Genomic DNA, 12,775 nt, shown 5'->3' on the forward strand with positions numbered 1-12,775 from the left:
CGTTCTGGCTCTCCTAATTTTATTCTTAAGTTCCTTCCTGTTTGCCTTATAATTTTCTAGATCTAGATTACGTAGTTTTTCAAACCTCTTGTAAGCTTTTTGTTTCTTCTTGACTAGATTTTCAACAGTCTTTGTACACCGTGGTTCTGGTTCCTGTACCCTACCATCCTTTCCGTCTCACTGGAACATACTTATACAGAACGCCACACAAATATCCCCTGGACATTTCCCTGAGAACATCTGTTCCCAATTTATCCTTTAAGTTCCTACCTGATAAACTTCATATTTCCCCTTACTCCAATTAAACACTTTCCTAACTTGTCTGTTCCTATCCAGTTCCAATGCTACGGTAAAGGAGGTTGAATTGTGATCACTATCTCCAAAATGCTCTCCCACTGAGAGGAGACCTGACACCTGACCAGGTTCATTTCCCAACAGCAGATCAAGTACAGCTTCTCCTCTTGTAGGCTTATCTACATATTGTGTTGGGAAACCTTCCTGAACATACTTAACAAACTCCACCCCATCTAAACCCCTTGTTCTAGGGAGATGCCAATCAATATAGGGGAAATTAAAATCTCCCACCATTACAATCCTGTAATTATAGCACCTTTCCAGAATCTGTCTCCCTGTTTGCTCCTCGATGTTCCTGTTACTATTGGGTGGTCTATAAAAAACACCCAGTAGAGTTATTGACCCTTTCCTGTTCCTAACTTCCAACCACAAAGACTCCATAGACAATCCCTCCATGAATTCCTCCTTTTCTGCAGCTGTGACACTATGTCTGATCAACCGTGCCATGCGACCACCTCTTTTGCCTCCCTCCCTCGCCTTCCTTAGCATCTAAAGTCTGGCACTCTTAAGTAACGATTCCTGCCCCTGAGCCATCCAAGTCACATGGCCGCAACATCATAGCTACAAGTACTGATCTACGCTCAAAGCTCATCCACTTTGTTCATGTTACTCCTTGCATTAGAATAGACACATCTCAAACCATAAGTCTGAGCGTATCCCTTCTCTATCATCTGCTTATCTTCTGTCTCACACTGTCTACAAGCTTTCTCGATTTGTGAGCCAACCATCCTTCCTCTGTCTCTTCAGTTTGGTTCCCACCCCCCTTAAACTCTCCCCAATAGCCTTAGCAAACCTCCCTGCCAGGATATCGGTCCCCCTGGGATTCAAGTGCAACCCGTCCTTTTTGTACGGTCACGCCTGCCCCAGAGGAGGTCCCAATGATCCAGAAATCTGAATCTGTGCCTCCTGCTCCAATCGCTCAGCCACGCATTTATCCTCCACCTCATTCTGTTCTTGTACTCACTGTCACGTGGCACAGGCAGTAATCCCCAGATGACTACCTTTGAGGTCCTACTTCTCAACTTCCTTCCTAACTCCTTGTAATCTGTTTTCAGGACCTCCTCCCTTTTCCTACCTATGTCATTGGCACAGAGATGTTAAAGAGGTATTGACTCAGAAATCTGTTAACAGTAGGGAAGGAGCTGCACGGGCAAGAATTTTCTTTGCACCCCAGTGTATAACAATGCTCAGATTGTCTGAGCTTTCAAACTGCTGGATCTTCTAGCAGAAAAGGGAAATAAAAGGGTATTGCCATTGGCTACCCTTGATGATACCATTAGTCTTCCAATACAACCCATTCTTCTTGTTTTGATGAAGTTTCCTTTACCCATGGATGCTGTTTGGCACATGGTTGAAAAAAAAACTAGGAAATTATGTGAGAGAAGAGTTTGACTGATCTTGAAATAGGTTAAAAGGGTCAACACTACTTTGTGAGATGAAGAGCTCTGTTTTATGACCTGCTAAGTGCTTAAAAATGTTCTGATTTTTGGAAGGGGTGTATTCAGCGTTGACAGTTTAGTTTTGCTCCTAATTCTCTGAATTTGCATGCCTTCATAAACTTGAAAGTCCTGTGATCTATTTGTTTTCGTATTGGTTCTCCAGGTCCAGTTTCTCAATGGATGTTCGCTCTAATTCATCCCATGGGATACTTTTCTATGTATCCAATGAAAAGGAAACCACTTATATGGCTCTCTTGCTTTCCAAAGGCCGTTTTGTCTTCCTATTTGAGATCAAAGGGAAGAAAGTACGAATTGCAAGTAAAGAAAAGTATAATGATGGAATGTGGCACACTGTAAGTATCATAAATACCAAATGAGCTTTAAATGGGCTCTGTTCTTAATATTGACCTGCTATTCAAACAATTTTCTAGACTTTAAATGGATAATTTTTTGAAGTTAATCTGATTTTTATTCTTTTTTCTGTGGAGAATGGCTCAGACAACTTAATTTTGTATAATCAATGCCACTATGACCTTCTTTTTAAGTTTGATGATAGCATCTCTTATTCAGCCAGGTGTACCCAAGTGTAATCGTGGTGGGCGCATTTGGCATTTATGATTTGTCAACATTGAATCTTCATGTTCAGTCTAAACAGACTGACAAGAAAGACAAATTCAAACTGATCAACGGTGATTCTCATTATATCCCAAATGACAATTTTCTAATCATTTATAGTGGAAGCTCAGATTTGCCCATATTTATATACAGTGGATTCCAGTTAATTGGAACACATCAGGAACTGAATACATATGGGCCCAATCAAGCAGCTGCCCCAAATAGTCGATGTTTAGTGGAAATAGTTAAAAAGGTATAAAATAGACAAACTGAGTAACAAAGTATTTAAATGAAATACAGAACAATTTAGAACACTACAAAATCAACTGCAGTACTATAAAACTGTGTATTAGTTCCTAATACTTATTGACGGGGGAATTCATCTGCATCATATTCTCTTAACTGTAAATGAACAAAATCAGTGCAGACACCTTGTGCAGATAATGGAGTGCCTTCATACAATGGACTGCATCCTCCAAATCTTCATTTTCACTGAGACATTCAAGATGTTACCTTCAAAGCAGAAACTACAAAGAATTTGATACCTTCAGCTTCTTTGTGGTTCCTAACTAGAAATAGAGAAATCATTTCTTTTTTACTCCCTGCTGTTTCTGGCATCTCCAAGCCTGAATGTTTGAAATTGTAGTTAGCCAAACAGTTCTGAACTTTCTTGCTGCTTTATGAACACAAACACATGCAACTGACTGCTGTATAAAGACTGTTCACTCAAACACATTGTAGTGTCTCACAGCCATGCAAGTGCACACAACAAATGCTAGTAGGAAGCTGTTAGGCAAGTCTCTTGCCCCAATTAAGCAGCATTGTGTCCCAAATACAAGAAGGGAAACCTGACAGTTTTCTTAATTAATTTTCTGTAAGAGTTGTCCTAAATAATGATTAACCAATGGCCCAATTCACAAAATCTACTGTATTCCCCAAAATAAATATAAAATCAGATGGTTGAGGTAAGGCAAATGATCACAGACTTTTTCCCTGAGGTAGGAACGTCTAAAACTAGAGGTTGTAAGTTTAAGGTGAGAGGCGAAATAAACTAGGGAATTGAGGGGCAACTTTTTCCACACAGAGTTTAGTATGTATGTAGAATGAGCTGCCAGAGGAAGCTGTAGAGCTGAGCACAATTACGATGTTTAAAAGACTTTTAGACAGGTACATGGATAGAGTTTACAGGGATTTGGGGCAACTGGGAGGAGCTCAGGTAGACAACTTGTTTGGCACGAACCAAGTTAGGCTGAAGGGCTTGTTTCTATGTGGCAAAGCTCCAGTACTTTATGCAGTAAATCTTCATTGCCTTGCAGACCAAAGAGATGCAGAATGCACAATTTTCAGTTCTATCCATGTACTGGGATACTATGTACTAGAATTTGTTTGAAGTAACAGGTCCAAGTACATCTTTGGCAGAGGCTTCCTTCCTGGGTACTGGAATATAGGGAGATTGCAGTGGAGCAAGTGAACCTAAGTTGATAGGAAGCTCAGTTAAAAAAAAAGCTTCAGCTTCAACAACTGGACATTATTTCTTTTGTCACAGTGTTGCCTGAATGACATTTCAGCCCCAGCTGAACAGAATGTTACCTGAACATGTACAAGAATTATTTATTGAAACATTGAGGTTTGTTATTGGGTTTCCTAATCTTTGCACCAAATTCCTGTCCAGTTAAATGTGATGTTGCTTTGAGGAAAAGGAACTTCTCTCTGATGTAGAATTTCAGCCATGAAGAACCCAGTTGGAAAGACTAGATAGTTTCCCGAAACTTCAATGTGACAGACGGGAAGTTGAACTCACTCAAAGACAGACATGCACTGGCAGTTAGGCTATTAAAAATATCAGCATGGTTTTCGAGTGGAAGAGCAGACCCAAACCAACAAGGTTAAAGTATTACTTTCCAAATGCAGAGCTGTTGACAGGAATAGGAATGTTCTTCATTCACCAGTATGAGGGCCCACTGACACTATTAGAATTTAGCTAGTCCAGATTCCTTAATACTATAATTGACTGTAGCTTGCCAAAATACAAAACTGGGCTTTTTCCTCCAAAAGTATTACAAGAATTGTGTATGCCTATACAAAATGCTTTAACTCACTGTTTTATTGACTGTCAACTCTTTGCCTCCAACTGAGCCCAGGAACGATTACAATTCCTGCTGCAGTCAGTAACCCACAAGTAATCACAATCCGATCGGTTTAATTGTGAAATGTATCATTTCCAGGTATTTTTCAGCAGAGACAGAAACCAAGGGCAGTTGGTGATCGATGGTCTGCGAGCACAATCCCGGAGAGCCTCAGCCACAGCTTTCCTGGATGCCAGAGCTCCATTTTACATAGGAGCCGTGCCGAAAGGGAAAGCCAGGCGGATTAATCAGGTAAAACGCACTGTACAAGTTTAAAACCTGCGGCTGTGATGTACAAAATTTGTACAAGGATGTGAATCTATAACTCCCGTGTGAATTTAGCCATGAGCGTTGAAGTATTTTGATACACTGCCTCGCTGCACACCATTTTCTGTCATCCAGTTGCTACAGCCCCTTCTCTACCTCTTGATTTTATATTTCCCCTCTCTTGACACCTCTAGGTTATCTTAAAGGGACCCGAAATGGCAGTGTAATACCGTAAGACATGGGGGCAGAATTAGGCCATTTGGCCCATCAAGTCTGCTGCACCATTTCATCATGGTGATCCATTCTCCTGCCTTCTCCCTGGAACCTTTCAAGAATCTATCAACCTCTGCCTTAAGCACACCCAATTACCAGGTCTCCACACAGCCACCTGTGACAACCAATTCCACAGGCTGAAGGAATTTCTCCTAATCTCTGTTCTAAATGGACATCCCTCTATTCTGAGGCTGTACCCTCTGGTCCTAGACTCCCCCACTATAGGAAACATCCTCTTCACGTCCATTCCATCTAGGTCTTTCAACATTTGATAGGTTTCAATTAGATTCCCCACAATTCTTCTAAATTCCCAGAGCCATCAATCGATCATACGATAATCCTTTTATTGCCGCAATCATTCTTATGAACCTCCTCTGAACTCTCTCCAATGTCAGCAAATCCTTTCTTAAATAAGGGGCCTAAAACTGCTACAGTGAGGCCTCACCGTTATATCGATTCTTTTATATTCTAGTCCTCTCAAAATTAATGCTAACATTGCATTTGTCTTCCTCACCACCAACTCAACCCTCTAATTAACCTTTAGAGAATCCTGCACAAGGTCACCCAAGTCCCTTTGCACCTCAGAATTTTGAATTTTCTCCCATGACCAAGTAAAGTCCTGGGCAGTTACAGTCAGTAGTGCCCTGGTCCTTGCCTTTAGAGGCCTGTGTCTGGCATGCCCAATGTAATATTAATCCCTTGAAAACAATAATCTATCCTACTTTAGGAATCTCTTTTTTGCAGAGCTTTGCATTCATTGTAGAAGTCATTCTGAGTGAAATGCTTTGAATATTAAAGTTCTGTATCATACTTTGTTTCAGAGTGCTTCTGCCTCCAGGTTTAACGGTTGTATCCGAAACTTCCAACTGGATGGAAAACCAATGGAGCCCCCTTCACGTGATTACAATGTCACACCTTGTTTTGAGGGAAGTCTTGAAACAGGGATATTTTTCTCCAGTGCAGGAGGCTACGTGATTATAGGTATTAAAATTGAAATGTTACTCCCTCTAGTTATTAGCAGAGTTAAGCTTCTTTAGCTGAATTAAAACTAACACAGCGTGGGGCAGCATGGCATAGTAGCGTAATGTTTTATAGTGTCAGTGGCCAGGGTTCAATTCCCACCACTGTCTGTAAGTAGTTTGTGCGTTCTCCACGTGTAGTGGTTACCATGTATTCCAGAGTATAAGATGACCCCCCCCCCCCCCCATTTTCAAGGTTAAAAAAGTAACTTTTTCATGTTACCTTTGTATAAGCCGACCCCTTTAAGAGGTTTTTGATTTAACCAGAGAAGATCACAAGATCTCACATGCCGGTACTCAGCTTTGCCGGATCCGGACCCTGGAAATTTTGTGAACCAGTACCTGCTAAGAAAACAGGCCTACACATTGTAGAGCGTTATAGGCGAATTCTTAATAAATAAATCAGGGAGAGAAATTTTGGATTAGGTTTCCAATGGAAAAGAATCCTCTGAAATGTAACCCCCGTGAAACCATTTAGCGCCCAATGCAATCTGGTTAAAACATAACACGGGGTGGGAGGATCAGTACGTGTACTCAGTATTGAGTTTGCAACCACCATGTACAAAAGATTAAAACAAATGCGATATGATGCTGGCTTCAAGCTGAAGGTTGTTGATTTTGCTGAAGGAACAAGTAACTCTGCAGCTGCTAAGTTTAGTGAAAACGAGAGAGTGGAGAAAGACAGAGGACACGCTGAGGGAAATGCCAAAGACGAAATGTGCAAACTGCGGGAAAGCATGCCCTTGGCTAGAACTGGAAGAAAAAGTTTTAGAGTGGGTGAATCACCAGCGATCGTCTGGATACATTGTTACCAGAGAAATGATTCGAGTTCAAGCGTTGAAATGGGACAAAAAACACTGAGGTCAGCGAAAATTTCAAAGCTACGCGAAGTTGGTGCACCCGATTTACAAATAAACATGATCTTGTGTTGAGACAAAAAACAAAGATTGCTCAGAAAATTCCCGCGGGGTGTTGTTTACGTTCAAGAACGCTGCTGGATGGACAAAGTGGGTTAAAGAGGTGTGGTGTCGACGTCCCAAAGGTGTCAGGAAGGAAAAGTCACTACTTGCCTGAGGCATGTTCAAAGCGCACTTTGAGACAAAAGCAGCACTAAAAGCTGAAAATACGGACTTTGCAATCATCCCCGGTGGTTTGACGTCCGTGCTCCAGCCAAGAGATGTGAGTTTAAAGAAACCAAAGAATTCATGCGTCGACAGTGGAACCAATTTGACTCAAAAACAGCCAATAAATACAACCTGTCCTCCGTGTATTCGTTTTTCCAAAGTTGGCACCCTCTGTATCAGCCGACCCCCTAATTTTAGGACCAAAATTTAGGGCCAAATTCTCGGCTTTTAAACTGGAATTTACGGTACTTGAAACCAAACCAAAACCACTGGAGACTAAGCCAGGTTAATGGACAGTGGATGACGAACTTCCAAATAATAAATTTCCAAATCAAAAAAGGTCCATTCTATCTTTTATTACCAAACCAGCAAAGACAAATGATTATGTAGCGATTTAAAAAAAAACTAACAAAACTAAATTAGCGATATAACAGTCGAATTAGCAATCTAGTTAGAAATCAACAAAAAAGTATTCACCATGGTTCACCCCCTCTCCTCTAGACTAAATTGACGAATACATAACTACTTATTTGCTTATACCACCACCCCTACGTGATAGATTACCATACTAAATGTGCCAAAACAATACAATGCAGACAGAATATAGATACATGGCTTTTACACTGTGACTGTGTGGGTTTCCTCCAGGTGTTCTGGTTCTCTCTCACATTCCAAAAAATATACATGTCAACAGGTTAATTGGTCACATGGGTGTAATTGAGCCGAAAGGGCCTGTCAAAATAAAATAAAAAGCTGGAGGAAATCAGCAAGGCGGTTATTATCAATAGATAGGTATTTACGTTTCGGTACAAGATCCTTCATCAGGACTGGAAAGGAAAGGGGACTATGTCAGAATAAGGTGAGGGGGAGGGGAAGGAGTACAAGCTGATAGAAGTTGTCACCAGCATGGCCTGTTTTATCCCCAAGGACAGAACCCCTTGTTGCATGTGATGTTATTATCTATTCCAAGTAATCAATCTCTTGAGGCAAACACCAGCTATAGATTCAGTGCCAAACCCATTGACTGTAAAGAGCTTGAACATTCTCCCTGTGACCATATTGGTTTCCTCCAGGTGCTCCTGTTTCTTCCTATAGTCCAAAGACCTACTGGCTAGTGGGTTAATTGGTCAGAGTAAATTGCCCCTTGATTAGGCTAGGGTTAAATCAGGGGTTGCTAGAGAGTGCAGCTCAAAGGGCCAGTAGGGACTATTCCACACTGTACCTCATTAAATAAAAAAGAACTAAATGTTCTGAACTCATTTGTTGTTCGCACAATTTGGAAAAAATGCCCAAATCCTGAAAATAAAACAAATCTGCTTATGTTAGAAATCTGAAATGAAATCAAATACTTGAAACACTGCAGATCTGTGGGAGGCGAAACAGGAGTTAATGTTTCAGGCCAAATACCCTCTGTCAGTGCTACTACCATTTGACAAAGGAAATCAATCTTAAACATTAATTGCTTCCATAGTGTTGCCTGTCTCCAGCATTTTTCAGACACATCATATGATGGCATTGTCAGGGCTCTACTGCCTCCAGGTCACATTAGTTATTGATCAGGAATAGGACACATCATTTATCCTTGCCTTGTACCATTTATGCCAACTACTGAAGTATTTTCCTTTTGTTTAGATGAATTTTTTGTACTTGACAAAGAGTATGAATTAATGTTTGAAGTGCGACCCAGGAGTTTGTCAGGAATATTTTTCCATGTTGGACAAACACAAAGCCATTACTTCAGTTTGTATGCAGAGAATGGAAAGGTGAGAAACATTTGTCTTTTAAATCAGTATCTGACTCAGTGGGGAGAACTGTCTGGACATGAAATATAGCTTAAGTCAACAGGGTCAGACCCATGATATTTTAAAAATATAACTGAACATGTTTTAACAGACAAGGTCTGTTGTATTGGTAAGGTTCTAATTTGTTCTGTAACATAGTTAAACAGCTTTAATACCTTTTTAACTACTTCCATGAAACTTCAGCTAATTGGGCCAAAATGTCCTGGTCCTGATGTGTCCCAAATAACCGGAATCCACTGTACATCCTAAACAGTTGACAGCAACAATTTTGGGAAGTGACCCGAGTAATAAATAGTGATATATTGCAGCAATGTTAGAGATGACAGTTTGGGCATTGAGAGGTACGTAGTGAGTATGTGAGGTTCCGGGCTTATATGGATATCCAACTATTGTTTCTCTGTTTAGTGGATAGCTTCACTAATGGTGTGAAACATTTGTTACATACTGATTATCATGGGCTTGAAAAAAATGTGACACTAGCAGCAAGGCAGTTATAATCATAACTTGAAAGAAAACCCAGTTTCCAAAACTAAGCATCATTTCACAAGATGTGCTTCATACAAGTAGCATATTGGCTATAAATATGTTATATGGAAGATTTGGTAGAATGGACTGCATGTCCTTGTGGTGATCTTGACCTCATTCTCCCTTTCAATTTAAGGTTATTGTGAAGTTGAATAATGGGGCTGGGGGATTCTCTGCATCAGTCACTCCCGAACAGTCTCTGTGTGACGGACAGTGGCATCGTTTAGCAGGTAAGTGTTTCCATGCAAGGGGTTGAGTCCATGGCATATAAAAAGGTTAGGAACCCCTTGGATCTAATTAATGCCTGACAGTAGGTGGTGATCATTTTATTTAGAAGAATTGCTTCTCTGAGTGGAGGCCTGTGACTAGTGGTGTGCCACAGGGATCATTGCTGGGTCCATTGTTATTTGTAATCTATATCAATGATTTGGATGATAATGTGGTAAATTGGATCAGCAAATTTGCTGATGATACAAAGATTGGAGGTGTAATGGACAATGAGGAAGGTTTTCAAAGCTTGCAGAGGGATTTGGACCAGTTGGCGGAATGGGCTGACAAATGGCAGAGTTTAATGCAGAGAAGTGTGAGGTATTGCACTTTGTAAGGAAAAACCAAGGTACATACAAGGTAAATGGTAGGGCATGAGTACAGTAGATAGGGTTGTAAAGAGAGCTTTTGGCACATTGGCCTTAATAAATCAAAGTATTGAGTATAAGAATTGGAATGTTATGGTGAGGTTGTATAAGGCATTGGTGAGGCCATATTTGGAGTATGGTGTGCAGTTTTGGTCACCAAGTTACAGGAAGGATATTAATAAGGTTGAAAGAGTGCAGAGAAGGTTTATAAGGATGTTGCCGGGACTCGAAAAACTGAGTTACAGAGAAGGGTTGAATAGGTTAGGACTTTATTCCCTGGAGCGTAGAAGAATGAGGGGAGATTTGATAGAGGTACATAAAATTATGTGTAAAGATCGAGTGAATGCAAGCAGGCTTTTTCCACTGAGGCTAAGGGAGAAAAGAAGCAGAGGACATGGGTTAAGGGGGAAAAGTTTAAAGGGAACATTGGGGGGGGGGGGGGGCCTTCCTTCACACAGAGAGTGGTGGGAGTGTGGAATGAGCTGCCAGATGGAAGTGGTAAATATGGGCTCACTTTTAACATTTAAGAAAATCTTGACAGGTAACATGGATGAGAGGGGTATGGAGGGATATGGATCCAGGTGCAGATCAGTGGGACGAGGCAGAAAAATGGTTTGGCACGGGCCAGAAGGCCTGTTTCTGTGCTGTAATGTTCTATGCTTCTAATAAGAAAGCCCTTAACTCTGAGCGGAGTCATCGGGATGCCGTCGTGACGGCATTTTTTTTTTAAGCAGGCTTTCTTGTTTATATGAAGCCGAGTTGCTAGCTTGACACTCAACCCAGTGCGGATGGAAAGTGTGCAAAGCAGCTGACTGGATTCGAACTCAGAGCCTTTTCTCCAAAGTCCAGCGCTGATGCCACTAGCCGGCCATTCTATTTAGTGACCCCATTATTTTGGTCCATTAAATGGTTTGTCCACATTGTGTACTACCTACCTCATGCTTTGTATTTTTTCCATAAAATGAAATATTAGTGTTCTGTTTATTTGTAACATTGATTTATTTTCCTCAGTTATCAAAAGGAATAACGTGATACAAGTTGATGTGGATACTGAGCGTAATTACACAGTGGGACCACTGCATGTTCCACATACCAATTCCAAACAGATCCTTTATGTGGGAGGCATACCAGGTCAGTTTTATTGATGGTATTACAAGTGTAATAAGTATAGGCAGCTGCAAAATTCATTAGCTTTTTTATAAATTGCCAGAGGCAGTATCCCCTCAGCTTTTGGTAACAAATGCAGGTGAAGAACAACTGTGGTTTTCAGTAAACAGCCCAGAATTTTGCAGAGATCCACTGCTTTTAATGAGGATGGCAGAACAGTATGATGGTTATGCACAACATCCCACGTTGCAAGTCCACATAACCCATGTTGGCAGATGATTGCTTTCCAAAATAAGTAACTTAGCCATTAATTCACTGTGTTAGAACACGTTAAAGCAATTTTATCTTCAGATTGAAAAAGCTTCGCTCACAGAAGCCAGAAGAACAGTCTAGGGTAAATTTGTAATACTGCAATTTGTTATTTTTAAACAATGGATTTCCTTACACTATACAGGCTTAATTTGTTATGAAAGTTGTTAGGAGAATCTTGTTTGTCATTTTTATGCTTGTATATCTGAATATTCCTTTTTTTTATTTCAGACACTGTGCAAATTCCAACATTGTCTCCAATACATCACTCATTCGTTGGCTGTATAAAGAATTTCCAAATTAATCAAAAGTCAGTACAGTTAAATCAACCAAGATCTATACACGGTGGTGTTACTACCAGTGGCTGCCCGTTATTGTAATTAGAATGGAAAGAATAAAACACTTTACCAAATTTGTTATAATTTTCAATCCACTTATGCACTTAAACTTGTACTGTATTTCAGAATTTTGCTGCGGATTTTTTATAAGCTATTTTTAATAGTCTTTATTTGGTATTTTGGAGGGAAAATATTTAAGGGGTAAAATTTATCCTACAACACTGGTTTTACATGTTAAGAACCTGTTTTACATTTGTAGCACTATGTGCAGAACACTGGTACATAATCAAGTCAAAATAAAACTTGCTATACTGTGTGGCTTGTCCATTTTGACTCACTGGTTGCTCTGATACAAAGAAGGACAAACAAGTAGGTAGATATTCCTGTAATGCAGCTAGTCCAAATAACTTCATTGTCTCTGGGAGAGGGAGAAGGACAACCAAATTTACTTTAGTAAGTCAGATGAATAAAATTAATTGAGAATTCAGTTGAGGTAAAAGTCAAATGCAGCATTTGTTTTGCAAAATCTTCTGCAATTTATATCTTCATCCACTGTTAACAACTTCCAACTATTGAATTATAATCATTTTTAGACATTTATAAGCTTAGAACAGCCAATGAAGTGCTTTTGATAGGAAATCATTTTCCAAGATAAAGCTTACCAAATAATATTCTTTACAAGTAATACTGTATAAATGGGGCAAAACTAATTGCACTGAAGTTAATACAAAAAAAGGAATTCTTTCCTCTAGCTGAAGAACTGATAGCAAGTATACCCAACTAAAAAAAACCAAAAGATTCTGTATAAAGAATACATGTATAACTCATATACCATTTTGAAG

The 12,775-nt window shown here is 40.0% G+C and overlaps 1 protein-coding gene across 1 annotated transcript in view; it reads left to right on the forward strand.

Moving 5' to 3' along the window:
* lama5 (laminin, alpha 5) overlaps positions 1 to 12,249 on the forward strand; it is a 322,932-nt gene extending 310,683 nt beyond the window's left edge. The window contains exons 74-80 of the mRNA XM_073061956.1: positions 1,957 to 2,146; positions 4,634 to 4,786; positions 5,896 to 6,055; positions 8,850 to 8,980; positions 9,681 to 9,774; positions 11,191 to 11,310; positions 11,827 to 12,249. Coding sequence (XP_072918057.1) covers positions 1,957 to 2,146; positions 4,634 to 4,786; positions 5,896 to 6,055; positions 8,850 to 8,980; positions 9,681 to 9,774; positions 11,191 to 11,310; positions 11,827 to 11,975 — 997 coding nt within the window. The 3' untranslated portion in view covers positions 11,976 to 12,249. The remainder of the gene's footprint in view (positions 1 to 1,956; positions 2,147 to 4,633; positions 4,787 to 5,895; positions 6,056 to 8,849; positions 8,981 to 9,680; positions 9,775 to 11,190; positions 11,311 to 11,826) is intronic.
* The last annotated feature ends 526 nt before the right edge of the window (positions 12,250 to 12,775 follow it).

This window comes from Hemitrygon akajei, chromosome 11 (assembly GCF_048418815.1).
Source record: "Hemitrygon akajei chromosome 11, sHemAka1.3, whole genome shotgun sequence".
Lineage (NCBI taxonomy): Eukaryota > Metazoa > Chordata > Chondrichthyes > Myliobatiformes > Dasyatidae > Hemitrygon > Hemitrygon akajei.